This window comes from Marmota monax, unplaced genomic scaffold (genome assembly GCF_021218885.2).
Source record: "Marmota monax isolate L192 unplaced genomic scaffold, Marmota_monax_Labrador192_F-V1.1 WCK01_AAM20220418_F8-fsc00009, whole genome shotgun sequence".
NCBI classification, from domain to species: domain Eukaryota; kingdom Metazoa; phylum Chordata; class Mammalia; order Rodentia; family Sciuridae; genus Marmota; species Marmota monax.
Genome location: NW_026694710.1, coordinates 23223318 through 23245760, shown reverse-complemented (window position 1 = coordinate 23245760; position 22443 = coordinate 23223318). Strand labels below are relative to the sequence as shown.

At 53.1% G+C, this 22443-nt stretch overlaps 1 protein-coding gene across 6 annotated transcripts in view; it reads right to left on the bottom strand.

The window, feature by feature from the left end:
* Positions 1 to 22443, bottom strand: part of Slc2a9 (solute carrier family 2 member 9) — a 146713-nt gene that overhangs the window by 5167 nt on the left and 119103 nt on the right. For all 6 annotated transcript variants that reach the window (XM_046423531.2, XM_058572412.1, XM_046423530.2 and 3 more), the window contains one exon: positions 8948 to 9075. In XM_046423531.2, coding sequence (XP_046279487.1) covers positions 8948 to 9075 — 128 coding nt within the window. The remainder of the gene's footprint in view (positions 1 to 8947; positions 9076 to 22443) is intronic.

Genomic DNA, 22443 nt, shown 5'->3' with positions numbered 1-22443 from the left:
AAAAAGTATAACCCATCCTGAAAGTAATTGATCAATTTGGCTACTTAAAAATTAAGGACAGGGGCTGGGGTTGTGGCTTACTGGTAGAGCGCTTGCCTGGCACCTGTGAAACACTGGGTTCGAGCCTCAGGGTCCCATAAAAATAAATAAATAAATAAAGGTAAAAAAATTTCTTAAGAAAAATTAAGGACATCTTTTCAAAAGGCACCAGACAGTGAATACCTGAGTCACAAATAGGGAAGAGATACAGTAACGTCTCCAGCATGAACTGAAAACAAAGCAGCAATCTGTACAAGGTGAGTGAACTTCAAATGGAATTTTACCTGAATCAGCTTCAAGTGGAATTTTACCAGCGTGGGTTAGTTGAGGACGTTCTGGAGGTCAGAGCTGACCCCTGAAGGCCTGGGGACCTCCTGGGAGCTCCCAAGACAACTGAGGCAGTGGGAAAGTGATAGACATGTAGAACCGCTGGGGTGGCCGCTTGGTCCTCCCGCCAAGGCGAAATCTCTTTCCCATTCTCCCTTCCCCTCTTACATAAAAACTATTACTGTAGTTCTTTTACTTCTGCTGAAAAAATATCTTTTATATTATTAGAAACGGTCATGAAATGTTCCATATTCTCTGATTATAAGAAGAACATTTCTTTTCAAAATAGGGTATAATGTCAAATTATGCTAAAAATAAAAGGCAATTTTGGCAAAGTTCCTGGATATTAAAGACAAATCTCAGCTTTTTTCTACTCCCTTTCATCTGAATTGCGTGAAAATGTAACAACTTCCACGAAGAAGAAAAATAGATGAGAAATGCATGCTGGGAATGTCGCCAGGCGCTCCCACAAATTAGACCCCGGGTTCCTCTATAGATCCGTGGTGTTGGGTGGGCCCAGGGGAGGGGCGTGGGCATTGCCCAGAAACCTGGTCACAGAAAACCAATTTCTCTAGAGGTAACTAAATAATAACCTCATGTGATTCTGGGTAAAATTTAGCAGTAGCCATTGAATCGGTTTGTCAAGAACAAGGAAGTGTTCTGCGTCAATGGCCCACTGTTTGTGGCTGTCACAACCTGGCAGAGAGCTCCCTGGGGCCGGGGGCACATGTCAGTCCTCCCGGGTCTCCAGAGCTCACCACGACACTTGGGGGTGAATTGCTCTTGTTTTAGACAAGAACAATAAGAAGGGGAACGTTTATTTTAGGGCTCACTGCTTCAGAGGCCTCAGTCCACAGGTGGCCTACTCTGTTCTTTAGGACCTGAGGTGACGCAGATCAGGGCAGAGGTGTGTGGCCGAGGAAGGCAGCTGAGAACATGGCACCAGGAGCGGGGAAAGAGAAAGAGAGAGAGAGAGAGAGAGAGTGAGTCAGGGACAAAATATACACTCCCAAAGCACACCTCCTGTGGCCCACCTCCTCCAGCCACAGGCCCCCTGCCTACAGTTTCCATCAAGTTAATCCTTATTGACTGGGTGGAGGCACTGATCGGGTTAAGGCTCATTTCACCTTTAAACCCTCTTGCCTTGTCTCACACATGGGTTTTTGGGGACACCTCACATTTAAGCCTTCACAACTCTGGCGCGAGTTCCTGGTAGTGTGTCCCAGCCATTCCAGTAACTGCCATCTGGGGCTCTGCACAAGGTAGAGGACAGTGATGGGGATGGAGTCTGCCAACGGGAACCTGAAAGTCACCTTCGATAGCCACGTGGGGCCTCCTCCTCAAGTCCTTTCTTTAATTGCCCCCTGGTCTAGCCTCTCATGGCTTCATGTCCACTCTGGAAGTCTAGCCCGGGGGTGGGCCAAGGTTCTGTGCAGGCCACATGGTCTTGGTCAGGGCCACACGGCCCTGCCCTCGTGGTGTGAGAACGACCACAGACACTGGCACTAGGGTGACGACGGTAGAAGGCTCCATCTCAATAGATGATTCTTTCCAGAATCAGCGGTGCGCCCACTTCATCGCTGACCTGTCCCTTCTCCACTGTGGCCCTGTCCCTGTGGCCTCTCTCACTGTTCTGCACACTGCAGCTGAAGGGGCTTTCAGAAACACAAGCTACGCCAGCCTTCCTTCAGCTCACACCTCCCATCGATTCCCACTGCTCCCGGGAGGGAGGCCCCTTCTGGCTGGGGTCTCCCTACCCCCTGGGGTCTCCCTACCCCCTGCAGGCTTCCTGGAACCCCACCCAGGAACTGAGGCTTCCTAGAGCCGCCTCACACTGCTTCCTGGGCCTCAGGGCCTCTGCACTTGCTGTGACCCCTTCCCTGCCTCCTCCCTTGTCATTCCTCTGCCTCATTCTGGTTCCCGGGTTCGTCCTCCAGGCAGCCTGCCCTGCTCCCTGAACCAGGCCCCCTGTCATCATCCCTCTGGGTCTCCCCTCTTTCCTTTCAGGCTGCAGTGATCTCCCAGGGTGCGCCTGATCCAGGATGGCCTCCTGCCAGATGGAACCCTCCCGAGGGCAGCAGGACCAGGTCTACGTCTGCTCGGCCCGGTGGCCTGGTGCCCAGCACAGCATGTGGAGAGCTTGGGTGCTCAGTGGGTGACTATGAGCAAGCGAATCAACCTGCCTCTGAGGTTCCCTCTTGCTGGGGGCTGAATGGTGCCCCTCCCCACAATTGCTGTGTTGAAGCCACAACCCCAGTGACTGCATTAGGGGAGAGGGCTTCTGGAAGGGCAGTAAGGTTAAATGAGGTCCTGCTGACAGGCTTGGTGCCCTTATAAGAAGGGGAGAGAGATCCCTCCCTTCATGGCTACACACCACGGCAAGGTCACGTGAACACAGAGTGAGCTGGCACCTGTGGGCCAGGCTCTGAGGGTATGGCGTGTCCAGCTAAGTTACTTACACACACGGAGAGGACCAGTAGAGAGGACTCGGCTCGCTGACCATGGGAGGGAAACACTCGGCGGCCTCTGGCTTCTGAGCTGCCCCCTCCCTGCTCTCACCCTGGAGACTGCCCTGGCCAGGCTCATACTCCAACCTCGGAACACTCTCCTCTCAAGACTCTGAGGTCAGCGCCCCCAGCTCCCCAGGGACAGCCTTGGCCAGGAGAGGCGAGCTGCCTCGGTGCTGCCATTTCTTCTCAGGTTTCCCCATGTAACACGTTTAGGGGTTTCTTTTTAACTCCAGGGTCTGCAGTTCCCCGGCATCGTGTCTCGGAGCACTTTGTGGCAGTGTGCTTGGCACGTCATCCTGCAGGCTGGGGACTCCTCTGCTCTGTTCTCTGGCCAGTCCCCTTTTTCTGCAGCGCTGTCCTGGGTGCAGGTTGGGCCAGGTGTCCTCCATGGGTCATCTGCTCTCCACCTTTCAGAGGTGTCCTGATTTCTTCATTTCCACTATACTTAGGAGGTAGGGTGTCAGCCTTCCATGACATAATACTGCAGACTAGGTGGCTTAAACAGCAGAGTTTTTTAGGTGGGTACCAGGGGTTGAACTTGGAGGCCCTTGGCCACTGCCACACCCCGGCCCTATTTTGTATTTTACTTAGAGACAGGGTCTCACCACGTTGCTCAGCGCTTCGCTTTTGCTGAGGCTGGCTTTGAACTCACAATCGTCCTGCCTCAGGCCCCCAAGTCACTGGGGTTACAGGCCTGTGCCACCGTGCCTGGCAACAGCAGACATTCATCTTCTCCAAATTCTGCAGCTTGGAAGTCCAAGGTCAGGGTTCCAGCCAGCTCAGTTCGCTGGTGAGGACTCTCCTGTTGGCTTCGTGGGCAGCTGCCTTCTGGGTCCTCACGTGGCCAAGAGACAGGGGGTGAGCCTGGTCCTCCTTTATCTTATGAGGGCACTAATCCCATCATGAGACCCCCCCTCAGGACCTCATAGAAACCTAACTCCCTCCTGTAAATACTATCCCATTAGGGATTGGGGTTAGTCACATGAGTGGGGGCACGGAAGCCATCGGTCCACAGCAGGGGAGAGGTCAGGCTGGCAAGCTGAGCCACCCTGCAGTAGATACTTCTCAGCTGAGAGGAGGCCCTGCAGAGGCAAGGTCAGTGACGTTGTGCACCCTGCAGGCCTCTTTGACAGGTTGACAAAAAGACCTTTTCCATAAAGTGGAAAAGGCTCACCTACACGCCCGGTGGGTGTGTTGAAGCCCCTCTGGAAGCCGCCGGCAGTCACAGCCCCAGGTCATCACAGCTGGTTAAGACCTGCTTGTGAGGATCCACATGTGAGGATCCATGTTACCTGCTCTCCCTCCAGTGTCCCCCAGCCGTGGACAGTGCCTGCTTCATACTTAATAACTGTTTTGCATGAAGGATGCCTGGATGGAATCGGAGGACTTCTATGGAGACACATGGAGGTAGGGAAAGTCCTGTTAGATTGTCACAATGTGACTAAACTGAAATTCCTCTGTTGAGTTTCCACTCCCCACAAGGGCTGACCTTGGCTTTTGGTGATTCACTTGGTCTCTTGCAGGAGTCAGTGCTTGTACTGCCATGAGTGATTGATGGGAAGTCAAAAGCTTTAAACGCCAGTGGCTCACTCCATCTGCAGGCAGCTGTGAGGTGTGTGTTCTCCTGTTTTATGGGCAGAGCAGACCTGCGGCTTAGGATGTTCATGGGCTGGCCAGAAGGGAGCAGGGATGGTAATGCTGGCTTACGTCTCTGGTGTGCACTGAGGTTCCTGAGCCACTGTCATTTGTAGACTAAAGATCTTGGAGTTGCCTTTGAAGTAGACACATCCAGGCGGTGGCCTGCTGGAGGCCACATTAGCAACCCTGCCTGCACTGGCCTCCCCTCCTCCCTCCCCAGCAAGGCTGCCCCTCCCCCGACCGTCCCCAGCAGAAGCCCTGCCCTCTTCCCACCCGCCCAGGACACCTGGAAATCACCTTGGACTGCTTCTTCCCTCTCTGCTATCTTAGCTGTTACGTCCTGATGACTTTACTCTGTGACATTTAAAAAATATATATCATTTAAAAAAATTAGAAATTGTGTAGAGTGGCATGCACAGATCTTAGGGCTGAATTTCATTGTGTTTGGAAAAAAGCACAGAGCTGTGGAACCAGCACCTCCATCCAGATATGGAACCATCTCCCAGTGCAGGAAATGCTCTGCGCTGTTTCCCAGGCAAATGCTCCCCCTGCCCTAGACGCAGAATAAGCACCGATCTGTTTCCTACCACCTGGTTTTATGGTGATAAACACGTTGTTCACTCCAAGAGTGAGCAGCTTCCCCAAATCCAGCCCCTGTTAGCAGCTAAAGAGATCTTTAAAAAATGTGAAACAGATCGTGCCTTGGAGTCCTGCAGCAGCTTCCCAGAGTCCCCCGATAAACCCTGAGACTCTCAGGTCCTCAAGGCCTGAAGGATCTGTCCTTGGCCTTGACCTCCCTGTGCTCCCTCTGGAATTACCATCAATGCTCCAAGTTCTCTGGACGCTGCTCTGCCAGCCCCGGGCTCTGCCAGCGCTCTCCCTTCTCCCATCAGACACTACCTCCCTGTGTAGCCCCATGCACCCCATCCCCTGAGGGACATGGCCCTTCTTCTGTGAACTAGGAGGCAGGATTGTGTCCTGCTCCCAGGGACCCGCTCAGACACCCTCGGATAGTAGCCGAGGGAAGGAGCCCTAAGCACCGGGTCAGGATCCCCGAGGAAGTGCATGGTGTCATCCAAGTGCAGATGCTCCAGGAAGCACTGGTGTCCCTGGCACGATGGCCCACAGGTGTCCCGCAGTGCTCCAAGGCACAGGGTGGGGACTGTGGGAGCACCTCCGCCTCCACCTCTCCCCAGATGCCAGCGGAGGAAGCTCGGGCTCTTCCTGTGTTTCTGTCTGTCTGTCAATCATCTATCTCCTTATGGAAATCCGCGATACTGATTCATGTGTGTTTTCCATTTGCACCAACCGCTCATGGGCTGCGACCCACTCTGCCCTGCTCTCCCGGCACGGGGTTCCCCTGCATGCAGGGTGGAGTAGGCGCCTTGGGTATCCGACTCCTGGCTGCTCCTTGCCCGAGTCTCTTTGCAGAGGGCACCTGCTCTGCTTTGCTCGGGCTTTCCCCTCTGGATGGCCACCCAGGCCACCTCTAGGTCCCCACTGCCACGAGTGATGGACTAGTGAATGTTCTGTGCATTCCATCTCATGGACCTCTGCAGGTTCCCCGTGGTATGTATCAGAGGTGGATTCGGGGCCTAGAGCAGATGGATGTTCAGCTGGGTCACCGTGAGGTGACTACACCTGACAAATGGCACCTAATAAATGCTCAATTCATGGTCACTGTCCTCTCTTACCAGTGCACAGGGGTCCCCTTTCCTTGTGTTCTCACCGACACTTATCATCGTTCAGATTTCTGCCTTTGGTAATTTGGTGATATGCAGAAGCCTGCCATTGGCCAGCCTTTCTCTGAACACTGAGAGTCCAGGGCGCTTCTCCCTCCCAGGTACCAGTCAGGCCTCCCTTTCTGTGATTGCCCTTCTTCTTCTCTCCCCACCTTTCGAGCAGCACCCTGTTTTTCTTGCTCACTTTCGGAGTTCCTTCATGTTGCAGGCACTAACCCCTGATCAGTGTGAGCTGTTAGGAACGACTCCCCGGCTCTGTCGTGCGCAGGGCCTTTGCTCACGCCGATCCTCACTGGGCAGACTTCCTTCCTTCTGAAAATCGAACACCTCGTTTTTGTCCTTATTATTTGTGTTTTCGGGATCTTGCCCTTCTCTAGCCTGGCTCCCCTACACGCCCCCCGGCACTGTGCATTGTCTCCTGTTGGATTTTTCGTCTTACTCTTCACACGTGGGCCTTGAATACACCTGGAATCATCGTATGCATATCCATTTGTACCCTCCTCCTTTTTGAGTTTGGAAGCTTTCACTTACACAGAACATCTGACCTATGAACAGGAAGGAGGAGGGACCTGGATGTTTTTCCGGACTCTGCTGCTGGACTTCTGACCTGCCAGCTTGTGACACATCCCCACGGACCCCCAACCCCGGGAACAAACCGACCCTCAGTTGGCACTTGTGCTAATTGGGGCGACTTTGAAAGCGTTGAGAAGCAACCGGATGGCAAAGATCAGGTTTTCAGAGGAAGGAAACTCTGGCCACACGGTGAGGTGAGTACACATGACAAATGGCACCTAATAAATGCTCAATTCACGGTCACTGTCCTCTCTCCAACCTCTTCCTTGTCAGGTAATCCAGCTGTGCAGGCTGAGATAGGAGCATTTGCAGAATTTATGGAACTGAGCATAAAACTGGGGCCCAGGCCTGTGGAGTCTTAAGCGACCCCACGGGAAACACTGCACTGTGTCACTATTCAGGGCAGCCGTGGCGGGCTGTGCCCGGCCAGATCTGAGTTCTGTGCAGTGGAGGTCAGTTCAGCTGCAGCTGGAGGCCTCTCTGGGAGAGGTACATAGATAAATTTGAGGATTTCAAGGAACTCAGTATCCACAGGGGCCCCATGAGGGATGCAGAGGGATGATTCCCTGGCCTGTGATGATTTGAGATGGGGCAGCCTGTGGCCTGGCCCAGGGCTCCTTTCTCCCTGGTCTGGAAGGTAAAGATGAGAGGCTCTGCCGTTTCCCAGCCTGACCTTGGGTCTGTCCCATGGACTGACAGGGGTCGGGTCTGCCTTACTAACACCAAGCCCAGCAGGACCAGAGGCAGGACCAAATCAATCACCTGGGCAGACCCGACCCCCAGTCACCTCCTCGCACTGAGGGGCTGGGCGTGACGGGTACACAGCAAGTGCTCTATAAGCGCTGGTGATGAAGAGGCTGTCGGTGCTGGTGGGAAATGAAGCGGCCGTTTGGGTCTGGAGGTACTGCAAGACTCTTCACCTGCCCGCCCCCAAGGGCCTCAGACAGTAGTGGTCAGCCCCACGTGAGGGGCGTGGAACTGCCCTGGGACAGTGCAGGGTGCTTCTCTCAGGCCGGCTGCAGTGCTGGGGCCGGCTTCGGTCCCCCTGCTGGCAGCAGAGCCTTGGGGCTGCACTGGGCTTGGTGTTAGTAAGGCAGACGAGAACGGGGCTCGGAGGAGCTGCCGGAGACGGCCCCTGGGGAGGCTCCGTGGCTCTTTCTCAGAGGATCCTGCCGGAGTCTCGCCCTCTCCAGGCGGCCTCACCAGGTGATGTCACCGGCTGTCTGGGCAGCAGGGAGCCCTGGTGGGCATTGGAGCAGGGAGCCTCACCCTCTTTAGGCAGATGCTGCTGGCTGTTGCTCTGCGCAGCACCCTTAGCGTCCTGATCTTTCATGTCACCTCCCTCCTTCAGGCTCCTGCCATCTTCCTTGCTCACACTGTTCCAGCCATTTCAGCCTCTGCTGTTCCTTCACAGGCCACCTCAGGGCCTTTGCACGTCTGTTTCTCTGGCCTGGACTTTGTCACTCCCTGTGAGGACTGCTCTGCTCCCTCACTGCACTCACATCTCTGCTCCTTGCCACCTCCTTCGAGTGGCTTTCCTGGGCCACCCCTTCTCAAGTGGCACTTCTGTCTCCATTGCCTCCCTTTGGCTCAGGACTTGTAACACAGCTTTGTTCCTACTCCATCCCCACGGCCTGAAGCGCAGGGGCTCGGTAGATATCTGCTGAATTAATAAGTGAGTGATGTGTAGACGCTCCACCTGCCCAGGAGGACTGCTACCTCAGTTCTAAGTATACGAGCATTTTCTACCAATCACTGACGCCCTTGGGATGGTGGCCCATTAGCTATGTTTAGGCCGATGCACGGCAGGGTCGCAGTGTGCACTGCCCTTATCATGTCCAGCCCAGGGATGGGCACGTTGCAAACATGAGAGGTAAGTGGTGGGCTCGAGAGTCCATCTAGGTTTCCCCGCACGCCCTCAGCAGGGAGTGGCCCCGCCTTCCCAGGCCACCCCAGCCAGGAGGGCCAGCTTGAGAAGGACAGGGGAGACGGGAATTCCAGGCCACAGTTTCTTCCTTGGGATACCAGCAGGAGCAGGAGAGAGCCACCTGTGCCCTTGACCACCCCTCCCAGGCTGAGAGTCAGATGGGCTCCCAGGCCCGAGCCTCTGTAACCAACCTGGATGAACGGGAAGAGCAGCCCGACGGCGAAGTTGGAGAGCCAGTTGACAGTGCCCGCCATGATGAAGGCAGCTGGCCGCTGCGATTGCTGGAAGAACTCGCCAGTCAAGATGAACGGGATGCCCCCTGCAACGTCAGAGGCAGGACCGGATCAATCACCTGAGCAGGCAGACCCCCAGTTTCCTCCCCAGGGCAGGCTGCAGGACCACCCACGCCCCAGGGGCTGCTCTCTTAGCAAGCCAGCCCTGCCCTGGTGGGTGGCCTTAGGAGGGGTGCTGCAGCGAGGCGATCCCTGGTACGGAAGCTCTGACGCCCACAGACCTTCCTCTGACCATCCAAGTGAGAGACCCACCATCCTCTCGGCTCTCTGAATGCCCTCTCAGTCAAGCCACGGTCCATCAGAAATGGAGAACTACGGGTGTAAGTCTGATACACAGAACACGACCGACTATCACTGAGTCCAGGTGCTCCTTAACAAAGGGTTTTTTATGTCCCAATAAACCCATTGTAAGCTGAAGGCAGCACCGGTCAAAAATGCATTTTGCACACCCGAACTACCAAGTATGGTGGCTTAGGGTAGTCTGCCTCAAAAGCGCTCAGAACTCTTGCATTAGCACACAGTCAGGCATGTGGAGAGAATACCACACTGCATATTGCTAGACCAGGAAAAGATCAAAATTTAAAGTACAGTTTCTACTGAGTACATATCGTTTTCATACATCAAAAAGTCAAACCCTGGTAGGTTGGGGACCATCTGTTTATTGTGTCAGGATGTTTCCAATTTAATCTTCAGAATAACTTAGGCAGGAATTGGCTGCCATACCCCTGGGTGAAAACACTGAAGCCCAGAGATGTCACTAGATTTGCCCCAGGTCACCCAGTTCCCAGGTAGCTGAGTCAGAACACAGGCTTGAGACCCTGGCCTCCAAGTCTCGGGTTTCCACCTGCCAATTCCTACCTGAGCGAGGAGCGACGCCCCCGCCCAGCTTGGTTCCTGTTTGTGCTCCTTAACTTCTTTGACTGGGGGTGAGGTGGTCCCCTGTTCCTGAGTGGCCCTGTAGCTCAGTGTTACTCGATGGCGACATCATTGACACTAAAGGTGGGACAATTCCTTATTTCCAGAGACTGTCCGTGCAGGATGTTCACCACCTCTCCAATACCACGGCAACCTAAGCCACCTGCATGCACGCCATTTGCCGTCCTGGGTTGGACCCTCCCCAACGGCACCTCCTGCTCCGTGGATCTGGGGTCCTGTTTGTACCCCTGGGCCCCCAGTTGGAGTTGCCACTCTGCCAATCAGATCTGCACCTTGGCGCTCCTCAGACAAGGCAGGGTGGGTGGCGGAAGGGGTCCCCCGAGGGACCTTTACCAAGCTCTAGGGGACACAGCTCAGAAATCCCTGGGCTGGACTCTGGGCTTCTGTCAGCTCTCCGTGCTTGTTTCTGGTTGGGGAGCTGGGTCAAGAGCAGCAAGGCCCCTCCCTTGGTGGACTCCCTCGTGGAGGAGGGGGCAGAGTGGTTTGTTTCTTGTCAGGAATAGAGAGAATGAATAAGTGCGAAGTGCGATGTGCCCCCTGGAGGAGGTGCCCGGCCCTGGGAGGTGACCTTGGACACGTGAAGATCCATGGAGGTCTCGCCAGGTGGAGGGGTGGGAGGGAGAGGCCCTGGGGTGAAAAAATGGGGCCACGTCCAGGCCTGGGTGGATCTGCCTGGACACCTGAAGGAAGTGGACAGGAACAGGCTGAAGTGGCCCAGGTGAGCCAGGCCAGGGAGCAGCTTCCTGTAGACCCAGGAGAGGGCTTTGCTCTTGGAGGAAACCATTGAGGGCTTCCACCTGGGGCGGAGGTGCTCTGTGCATTTCGTGGAGATCTCTGCTCTTTGGGGAAAGGGGAGGGTGTACAGGTGGAGCTTAGCTATGGTTTTTGTAGGAGGGAGGGGATGGCGGCCGTGGAGGCAGAGCAAGGGGCCAGATTCAGAGACTCATCAGCCCGTGGAGGCAAAGCTTCCTGTGTGAGCACCGCACTCAACCACGGGCACCCACCTAGCACCCAGAGCCACAGAGCCAGGAGCAGCGCAGGCTGGCCCCTGTCCAGGGCTTTTGCTCTGTCCTGCAAGTCACAGGTGATCCAGGTGAAGCATCACCCCATCACCCATTAACCGTGAGACCCCTGGGCCAGCACCAACTCCACTGCCTGGCATGTTTGATAGGCGTCAGATATACCATCAATATTTACTAAATGTTCACGATTCGGACTATCGGCTATGCAGTTTGCCACGTAGAAAGCGAACTCCATATCTTAAAGATATCTATCAAACCTGTCCTGAGCAAGAAGAGCGATGTGGGGGGCATCACGACACCTGCTCTCACATTATACCATGAAGCTGTAGTGGCCAAACAGCATGGCGTTGGCATCAAATGGAGATGAAGACTAATGGAATAGAGTAGAAGACACGGAGACAAACCCACACACTTACAGCCTCAGATACTTGACAAAAGTCCCCAAAATAGATGTTGAAGAAAAGACAGCCTTTTAAACAAATGGCGCTGGGAAAACTGGAAATCTATGTGTAGAAGAGTGAAACTAGATCCCTCTTTCTCACCCTGCACTGAAGTCAAATCAAAATGGATCAAAGATCTGGGAATTAGAAACTGTGCAGGGTTGGAAGAAAACCAGGTCAACACTCCAGCACATAGGTGCAGCACCTCTTCCACAACAAGACCCCAAGGCTCAAGAAGTAAAACCAGGAATCAATACATGGGATTCCATCCAGTGAAAATGCTTCTGCCCAGCAAAGGAGACAGTGAGGAGTGTGAAGGCCAAGCCTAGGAATGTGGGAAACCTTGGCCAGCTACCCCTCCGATCAACAGCCAGGACACATAAGGAACTCAGAAATGTTAAAACACACACACACACACACACACACACACACACACACAGAACAAAACCCAAAATAACACAACTCAATCACTAAATGGGCTAAAGAACCAAACAGACATTTCTAAAAGAAGAAACACAATTGTCCAACAAATACATAAAAATAAGTGCTCATCATGTCTAGCAATCAGGGAAATGCAAACCAAAACTACCCTAAGATTTTTGTCTCACTCCCGTCAGAATGGCAGTTGTCAAGAATACAAATAATAAATGTTAATGAGGATGTGGGGACAACAGTACACTCCTATGTCATTGGTGGGACTGCAGACTAGTACAGCCAGTCTGGAAAGCAGTAAAGATTCCTCAGAGGACAGGAATAGAACCACCATATGACCCAGCTACCCCCTCCTCAGTGTTTAGCCAAAAGAACTAAACTCAGCGTCCTATAGCGCTACAGCCACTTCAGTGCTCACAGCAGCACGATTCACAGTAGCCTAACTACGCTCCAGACAGGGTCCTGTCAGGAGATGAATGGACGAAGAGGATGTGGTAGATACACCGTGGAGTTCACCCAGCCAGAGAGAAGAATGAAATCATGACGTTTGCTGGCAAATGAATGGAAACAGAGAACATCAGACTCAGAAAATCCGGGGTCAATCATTTCCTTTCACACGCGGAAGCTAGAGAAAGGGAAAGAAGCCAGGAGGGGGTCTGTGGAGAGGGAGGGAGAGGAGTGAGGAGGGACAGGAGGGGGAGGGAGTGCAGAGCAAACTGAACAAACTAATGTCACGTGCCTATAGAAACGCACCACGGGGGATTTCATAAGTGTGTGGACGGACTCATCGAGGACTGATGAATGGACAAGCAAGGGCCAGATGTGCGGAGTGGAGGGGGCTGGGTGGGAGGAAGGCAGCGAGGAGCCGGGACTGAGGAGCGGTGGTCAGATTCCAGCGTGGGTGATCTTGTGGGGAGGAGCCCAGCTACCGTGTGTAACTATGATGCTCTAATAAAGGGGGAAAGGTGTCTATCCAAATGTGTGAGGACAGCGGTGACACATTGAGATGGGCTAAAACCAGCCTCCAGGTCCTGCGATGCCGAGGTGTCATGCCAGGAGGTGTTTGTGTCACACCTCCAGTGGCCACGCTGCTAGCAGAGCTGGGACCTTGCAGCACCCCCAGCTGGACTGGAGCCCTGGCGGGTGGGAACTGGAGAGCCACCTCCCTGGACGTCCACTGGGGAGACTCCACAGCACTTCCCCGCTGAACCTCAGTATGGCAGCTGACTTGTGACACAGAGGGCATTGGCCACCTCTGTCCCCGCATGTTGCTTCAGGGCCACTGTGGGCTGGAGCAGGGCTCAGGGTCAGTGGATGGCAGATGACTCGTCTCTGACGCCCTTTCTCCCAATCGCCTGCTGTGTGTCCCCCCTCAAGTCACAGGGTGAGGGTGGGGGGCTGCCTCCCAGCCCCGCGTCTGTGAACCACGAGAGGAGCAGCTGGGGTGGAAGGAGGCCAGGCTGCGGCCGCTCACACCTTTCTGGGGGCCTGGGCTCTGCTCTCTCCTCTGAGATTTTGTAGGGTGACTTGTGCTGGAACCCGTTCCACATGGTTCGGGGTGGATTCCACTCCAGGGGCTTTAACTGGTTTCCTCAAATTAGGACCAAGTCTTGGAAAACAGCCAGCCAGGGCCCCGGAGAGGCTGTGGCCAGTCAGGTTTCTCTCAGTCTTACCCCTGGATTGCCACTCGTGTTGTTCCCTTGTTCTCGCCCTCCAAATCGGGCTTCTCGGGGGAGTTCTGAGGTTCCATGGGTCTCCTCCTCTGACCAGTGGTGTCCTCTAAGAGTGGAGACAGGACACACAGTGCTGGAATCACCCTTTATCAGCTGCCAGTCTCTAAGGCCTGTGGTATGTTTCCTGGTTTGGCTGCTGTTGGCCACTGCTTTCCCCCTGGGAGAAGGCTGCTTGTTTGCATTGACGGTGTTTAAAAATCTAATTTAAAAATTCAATTGACATAATGACCATACAGACTGTGGGGTGCAGTGTGCGGTGATCAGACTGGATAACTGGCACGTCCACTACCTCAAATATTCGCCATTCCTTTGTGTTGGGAACATTCAAAATCCTCTTTACTAGTTAAGTTTTTTTTTTAAAGACTATTTTTTTCCTGCTCATTTTGTTATATATTTGCCACAGTCAAGGCTGGGAAGACCATGTTTTCCTACAATCTGTGGCTTTTCAGTTTCCTGAAGGTCCGTTGCTGGCGTTTCTCGTGGTAGGTGTAACTGTGGGCTGGGGCGGAGTCAGAGTAGGGAATTCCTTCAGATTCTCCAACTGGGGCCTCTATTTTTATGGACTCTAATATCCACACAAAAACGATTTCTCGTGCCTTGTCAAGTCCCTCTTTGTGGCCCAGTCATGAATGAAGACTTGTTATTTCACTGTGGGAAGCGGAGGTTCCGGGGCCTGGAGGGGCCCCGGAGGTACTGGCCACTTGTGAGTGGGGGAAGACAGGTCACGGCGGGGTCTCCTGCCTCTAGATCCCGGGCTCCTTTGCCAGCAGCAAAGGACAAAAGGACGGGGATGGCAGAGGAGTCGTGTCTGCATTTACCGCTCACGACAGACTCCTGTTGGTTTCCTTTCATGGATGGCACGATCATCTTTCTTCTTTCTTTGGTTCAAATGTGAAGTAGATCTGGGAGCTTGGAGGGGCAGGAGCTCGATATGCCAGCCATGCCGAGATTCAGAGAGGTGGAGAAGAAAGTTCCCAGCAAATTCTGCTGCATGCTACGAACCCATTCCTGCCTCGGCATCTTCCTGACTGGCTGTGGTCGAACTCGAATCGCTGCATTTTGATGCTTCTGTGGCTGCGACTCCACCTGCAAGGTGCAGGGTTTTCTTCACACTCCCAGTGGCTTCTCAGCCCTGAGAACCAACCCAGCCCCTCTCCAGGGAGCTGCGAGGCCCTCCATCAATCCCCACCGTCCTTCCAACTTCATCTCTCATTTTCTCTCTCTCCTTGGAGGCCAGGCTATGCTTCCCAAAATATGAGGGAGAAGGACAGAGCATCTGGAAGGATTGCTGAACTGAAATCCACTAAGAGGAGGCAGGAGTGAGAGACCCCCGTGCTCCCTCTACGTGCCTAAAGCAGACTCACAAAGACAGAGGGCACCCCCCCACCCCCCCCACGGAGAGCAACGGGTAACCACTGCAAATGGCCTGGCCTGGCCTGGGGAAGCCAGAGGACTCCGTGTCCACAAGCTGTGCTCCCTAACCTTTATCTGCCTCTGCTCTCCCACAGTTGCTGCTGTGACCCTTTCCCTTCATCTTGCCAGTTCCCTGAGTACTTCCTGTTCTTTGTTGAAGTTGGAATTCAAAGATCCTTCTTGAGAACGACTCATGCCTTGAGTGTCCCCCATGTGTCTGTGAGACACGCATATTAACAAGCTTCTGTTGGCTTTTCTCTTATTAGTCTGCCATTTGTTACTAGGGATCACTCCAACTGAGAACCTGTGAGGGTTGGGGGACATCTCTGTCTTGCCCACGCTCCAGCATCTCCAGAGCTTGCAGGCAAGTTCCTGCCTCAGCACCTGGGCCTGTGCTTCCTTAGGGCCTCCAAGTCTCAGCATCCTTGGGGACAGTTGCTCGAAGCCAGGCTTCTGCTCCGCACAGGGCAACCCAGCAGGGCCAGTGCTCCCGACCTCAGGAAGCTGAGCTGCAGCGTCAGGAAGTCACGATCCTTGCCACTTCTTGAGTGCTTTTTATGGCCCTTGATGTTACAGGTGGGGCCCAGATCAGAGAGGTGAACTGACTTGCCCAAGGTCACAGAGCCATTAAGTGAGGTCCTGGCTCTCTAGTCCAAGGCTGGGAGAGGACACAGCCAATAATTCCTCTACTGGCTGAAGCTTCTCATCTGGAAAGGACCAAGTAGCAGAAATGCCATCACCCAGGCCCATTTTCCCCTCCCCTGATACACTCAGCACAGAGAGAACACTGTGCTGGACAGATGAAGCCCCTTCCCCTCCCCCCGGGGTCCATGTGCTCGTCCCCAGGCCAGGTGGACTTGTGACATTACATGGCAATAAGGACTTCACAGATGTGGGTGAGTGAAGGCTCAGGGGGACAGGGGGGCGTCCTGGTGATCCAGGTGTCTTGGACACAGTGACTTAGAAAGCTCTTGGTGTGGAGCCAGGGGAGGGACATGAGGCCCAGTGGTCTGCCTCTGTAGCTGAGCGTCAGCACGTGGGCTTCCCTGGTTTTGGTGTTTCTCCGCGCTACTTTGGGAATCACAACCACAGGGTGTGGGACCAACTTGCCCCACATCACACAGCAAATGCGAGGTGGAGCCAGGTGGTCCTGTCCAAGTTGGTACTTGTTCTGCAGAGCCAGGTGGCGCTGATAGGGATCCTCCACCAGAGTGGATTTGACCCCAGGGACACCTGGTGATGTCTGGAGACACTTTGGGCAGGGAGTCCTGCTGGCCGCTAGTGAGTAGAGGCCAGGGGGCTGTGCAACATGGCAGAGTGCCCAGGGTGAGAACCCACGACAATGTACTTTTGGCTCCAAAAATGCCCAGACAATGCTGGGTGGAGAAAGCCTGTGGCAGAAGGTCCCAGTCAGTCATGCAGGAGCGTCGTGCAACTGTCACATGCTCATCATTTCAGAAAAAAGAAAGCCACAAATTTCGATCAGACCACTAACCATTTCTTTCCAGAACTCTGAATCTATCATTTGTGCTGCTATAGAATGCACTTACACCTGCCTAATAAGGGGAAGGAAAGAGGACAGGGATTACCACTCCCTGGCCACCATCTGTACCAGGCACTGTGCGCAGCGCTCAGGGGTCCTCACGTCATCCCTATGGCTCAGAGCCCTCGAGCGAAGGCCTTCCCAGGGTCTCACCAGTAATGAGGGGAGCCTTTCCCTCCATGTCTTGGGGCTGGGGTGAGCTCTCTGCTCTTCCAGGAGACAGGGAATGGGAGCTGACTGGGTATTTGACAGTCTTTGGAGATCTGCCACCACTGATGGACAGGTCAGCATGGGAGGGACTGTGGCGTGGGAGAGCCCCAGTCCTGGCGCTGACACTGTCTCACGAGGACAGTTACTCACTGAGCCCCAGGTGTGGGCCCTGATGCATGTGACAGCCCTGCTCATGAAACAGTCACAGGCTGCGTCATTGGGACTACTACCAAGGCACTGCTAGCCCCCACCCACCCGTCCCTGCACAACTCTCCTGTGCAGTGCACTCTGAGCACGCCTCCAGTCCTGCCGCACCGCAGCCACGGGCACCACTTGACATAGAAATTGGATTGAGTTGGCCTTGGATTCAAGCCCTCCAGTCGTGTCCTGTTGCACTTGGATTCCAGCGGCTACGGGTCCCTCCTGCTCTCTGACTCATTTCCCTCTCTCCCTGCCTACCCGACTCCAGGTGTCCTTGCTTCTAGACCTGCACCATCACGTGTGGCAGCCTCGAGCCCCACGTGCTGCTGCTTGAGCCCTTGGAACGTGGCTGGTTGGAATTGAGGTCTGCGTGAGGGTACGCACCGCCTCCCAGGACCAAGCCTGGAGCAGAGATGTTTTCTGTGTGCTCCAGTGACAATGTTTTGGGTATGCTGGGCTAAATACTTAGAGTGTTTTTGCACGTTTATTTTTTAATGTAACTACTAGAACTGCAATGTCACCTGGGTGGTTTTCATTTCACCCCTCCTGGGCAGCACCATTCTAGAACATACCCCGCAGGTTCCTGCCTCAGTCATTCCTTCTCTCTGGGCGATTTCCCCTTTAGCTGCCTGCAGGACTCAGTTCCTGACTTTCTGCAGATCTTGGTGCAAACAGGCTCAGGGAGGCATTTCCTGGTCAGTTACAATGCATGTCCCCCCTCCCTTACTACTCTGTTCTGTCACTGGATTCCTGAGCATGCCCCCCTGCAGGGACTTGCTGTGACCTGGCTCACATTTGTTTGTAATGTGGCTGTCGCCCAGCTCCCTGCCTGGATGTGGAGCTCCCCGGGACTGTTCCACCTGCATGGCTCTCATTGACAGGTGCCAGAAAGGTGACGTGAACAAGGGTCCAAACTCCTAAAACAGAAAGCCCACACGACTTTGTCTCTCGCCTATGCCCAGCTTCCTGGCTCAGGTGAGCAAGCAACTGAGAACCGGGGCTGGAAAACCAGCCAGACCTGGCTACTTGGTGAACGGCACACCCATGACCGTGGTCACAGTGCCGATTGTCGGTACTTGTCCCCAGGAGGAGAAGGGAGCAGATCTGAAGGACACATGGCATATGTAGGGAGTGGCACTTTACACTCACTTCATTATGGCGTCTCACTTAATCCCCATCCTGCCTGTGACAGACTGATGACAGGGAGGTAAGAACAGTCAAGACCACACTGTCCCTGCCTGGGGGATTCAAATGGAGGCCAGTGGACTCAGAGCCACCAAGTCTCCATCCCAAAGTCATCTTGTACCCTTTAAGACTCAGGTTTTGGTGCCTTCAATCTCCTTCCAATGCTGGTCATACTGTGGCCAATATGGGGAGACAGACAGAAACCCTCCAAGTACTCAGCAGCGTGAATCTTGCCTTCCTCAGATTAGCAGATCATCAACGCACGGCTCGTGAGGGCGATGGGCCACATTTCCATTTTTAGCAGTTGATTTTTGACACATCAGAGAAATGAATCATTATCATGTAATCACATCTCACTTGGAAAGGTATAAATTAAAACAAGGTGAATGCTGATCCCTGGCTCCCACAAGAGCTGGGTCATTAAAACCATGAAAGAAGAAATGGAACGCTGCCCTCACGGCTGTTTCCAGCACCCGTGCCAGCCTGCGGTCCGCACCAGGGGCTCCCACCACCAGCCGAGGCAAACAAAGCGGAGAGCCCCATGGTCTCCGTAAACTGATCCTGGGTTTCTCGTTAGGGAGATAACGCAGGTGAAGTATGTGGCACCATGCCTGGAGCATAGGTGCTTGTGAACGGCCTGGTGATGAGGGTGCTGGTGACAGTGACAGTGGTGGTGATGATGGTGGGGATGGTGGGATGTCATGGACTGAATGTTTGTGTTTCCCGGAGGCTCAAATGTTGAGATCCTAACCAACAGTGGGATGGCAGGAAGAGGTGAGTAGGTCATGGGGTGGGGTCCTCATAGACAGTGCTAATAACCTTTTGAGAAACCCTGGAGAACCCCCTCGCTCCTTCTGCCATGTGAGGACACAGCAAGAAGACACCACCCATTAGCCAGACTTCACCCAACACTGAATCTTCTGGTACCTTGATCTTGGACACCCGGCCTCCAAACTATGAAAAATAATTGTTTGTTGCTTAAGTCAACCAGTATGTGGTATTTTTTCTATGGAAATCAGAAAAGACTAAGACAGGGCGTGGTGATGGTGCTGGTGATGGTGGTGATGATGGAGGTGGTGGTGGTGATGATGATGGTGGTGATGGTGATGTTGGAGGCGATGATGGGATAGTGATGATGGTGATGGTGATGTCGGAGGTGATGATGGTGATGATAGTGATGATGATAGAGGCAATGATGGTGGTGGAGGTGATGGTGATGTTGGAGGCGATGATGGGATAGTGATGATGGAGGTGATAATGGTGATGTCGGAGGTGATGATGGTGATGATAGTGATGATGATGGAGGCAATGATGGTGGTGGAGGTGATGGTGATGCTGGAGGTGATAGTAATGATGTGATGATGATAGTGGTGGTGATGATGAAGAGAACTAATTTCAGTACCCCACTGAGATCTGTTAGTTTCCCTGTTAAACACTGAGAGTGGTATTTTGAGGCCACCTCAAGACCAGAGCCAGTGTAGAAGTGGGGAACGAGAGATCTGGGAACAAGGCGTCTAGGATGAAGTTAGGGAACAGCATGTCTCACCTAGCTGGGGGTTTGCTAGGTGAAGAGAAGATTCAAGGAGAAGAGTGGGGGTCTCTGATTGGGCACGGTGAGTTTTGGGGGCCTACATGATGTTCCCGTGGAGTTGCTCTGTAGGGAAGTAGACACCTGGGTCCAGAATTCAGGAGAAAACTGCAGGGAGACACGGATTGGGAGCCCCCAGAGGAGAGTGGACATTGACACCACCTCCCCTGGAAAGAGTCTGCCGTGAGTCCGTGGGTCAAGGACCGCACCAGGAGCACCAGCCTTCAGACCCAGGGAGAGGAGCTGGGGAGGAGCAGCCGGGTTTAGGGAGAGGAAAAAAAATGCAGAATTCGTGATTCGGACAAAAAGAAGAGCTTCACAGAAATCTACAACAGCTGTTAAAGCCGTTCAATTCCTCACTCAGTTCTGCACATTCTGGTGAATTGTTAAAAGAACTAAGGTAAATCCAGGAAATTGCTCTTCTTTGGATTTGGCTTCCAGCCATTTGACCATTCAGTGCATTGACTTCTGATGAATTGGCTTTGCTGCCTGCATAGCTATGGGCGGAGGATCGGACCCTGGGCAGTGAACAGCATACGCTGAAGCTGCCAAAATAATAAGGTGCTGAGCTTGCCCCAGGGCCTACCTGGGCCCCTGAGATTGGTTGCTTCATCAAACATTCCTCAAATTATCCCAGTTTTAGAGTGCTGCCTGTTCCCGGGGTGGAGGTTACCTGCCTCTCCTGAGGGCAGAGGCTTGGTGCTCATGTGCTGGGTTCACCAGTGCCTCCCTGGGCCTCAGAGGTTGCCTGCTCCATAGCAGGCACGCGACAATTGTGCAGGGTACATAGCTGAACGAAAGGTGGCTGTTCCTCTCTGTGACAGGAGTCCTTATTGTCACCTGTAGCCTACTGGAGGGTTAAAACTTCTGGGGAGATTGTAAAATGACCAGAGTTCTCTGTAGCCCCTCCGGTGAGAGGTACGGTCTCCTTCTCCACCCTGGGATTCTGGGGTGGCCTTCTGACTTGCTGTGGCTCAGACAATGCAGCAGAAGGCCCCCGGCCTACGCTCAGGCAGTTTTGCACACATCCTCTTCTTCTCTGTACACAAACAGTCAGACTAGGTGATGACAGACATGTGACCGTGTCACCCCACCCATGCCACACCAACGACTGAGCCCACTTTAAGTTAGCTGGTGTCTGACCAACTTGCCGGTTGAACCTAGAAGGATTCTGGCAGAGATCAGAAAACTCTGACTCACAAAAGCAAAACCACCAAGTTGATGCATACTCTTGGGAACAAGAACAACAGGCTGTGATTTAACCCAGTAGGTTTGGGGATTATTTGTTACATAGTGACAACTAACTGATACAAATTCCTTTATGAGCTCCCTGAATTCATCCTACCAAGTCTCTCCGTACCCAAGACCCACTTGACCACTGGGCCACATCAACAGCTCTATTTTGTATCTTATTTAGAGACAGGGTCTCACTGAGTTGCTTAGTGCCTTGCTACTGCTGAGGCTGGCTTTAAACTCGTGATCTTCCTGCCTCAGCCTCCTGAGTCACTGGGATTACAGGCGTGGCCACCACACCTGGCCTCTTCAGCATTGTTGACCATATCTAGACTGGTACCAGAAGTTGCCTGTAAAATAACATCCAAGTGTGGGGCTGAGCTGGGGAGCCCAACCAGGCTGCAGGCAACAGCACATCACATTGTTGAATTTATCTGCTTAGTATTCAGGGCTTAGAATGATTTTTTAAAATCAAACACAGAAATGAATCTACGTCTGAATCAGAGATGGATCTGTCTTTATCTATGGTGCATGTTTTCCATGGAGGTAGACATTGGGTTTAGAGGAGGAGCAAGAAACCTTAAATCTCACAGTGGCTTGTGGAAGTTAAAAGCTCACTTTGGACAAAAATGTTGTTTCTTGGTATGCAATTACGGAGAAACTAATTTTAAACAATCAAAATTATGAACCACTTAGTTAATTAATATAAATCAAGTAGTTTAAGTGATTTGATTAAAATCAATCTCCATTAAATTTAAATTTTAAACTTTCATCCTTGGGGTCAATAATGAAGAAACAATTGAGAAACAATGATCCCCATTTACATAGCTATTCTATGTATCTGTCTATCATCTGTCTAAATGCAGACAGATGTGTTGTAAAAGGCTGGGGCTCACTTTCCCCTTCCCTTCCTCCCTCTCCCTTCTTTCCCTCCTACACCCCTCTGAGGTCAGGCCACTCGGATGGATCCTTGCTAACGGTCCACCTGAGTAATCGCGTGCAAGTTGTGTAACCTTTTCCATCTGTAAAATGAGGATGATAATAACATTTACCTTATAAGATGCTCTGAAGATTAAGTGGAATAATTCACATAGAGGTTCTGAATAATACCTATGACATTGCAAGTGCTTATTGAATCCTCCCTGGTGTTATATTAGAGTGTTAATCATGATCCTGTCCGGCTGCAGAGGAGGGGCATTTATTTCCCTCTCGGGGTGTGGTCATGTGTTGAATTTTCTGTTATGTGCGTGCATCGCTCTTGTGAGTTGAATTGCACGTTGGAGCCCCAGCCTCTGGTACCTGTGGATGTGGCCTTATTTAGTCAAAGGGTCTTTGCAGCAGTGGCCAAGTGAAATTGAGGCCAGAGTGAAGGACGATGTTCACACAGAGAAGGACCATGGCCAATGGAAGGCAGGCTGGGCTGGAGGGGACTCTCCCTGGAGCCTTCTGAGGGAGCCT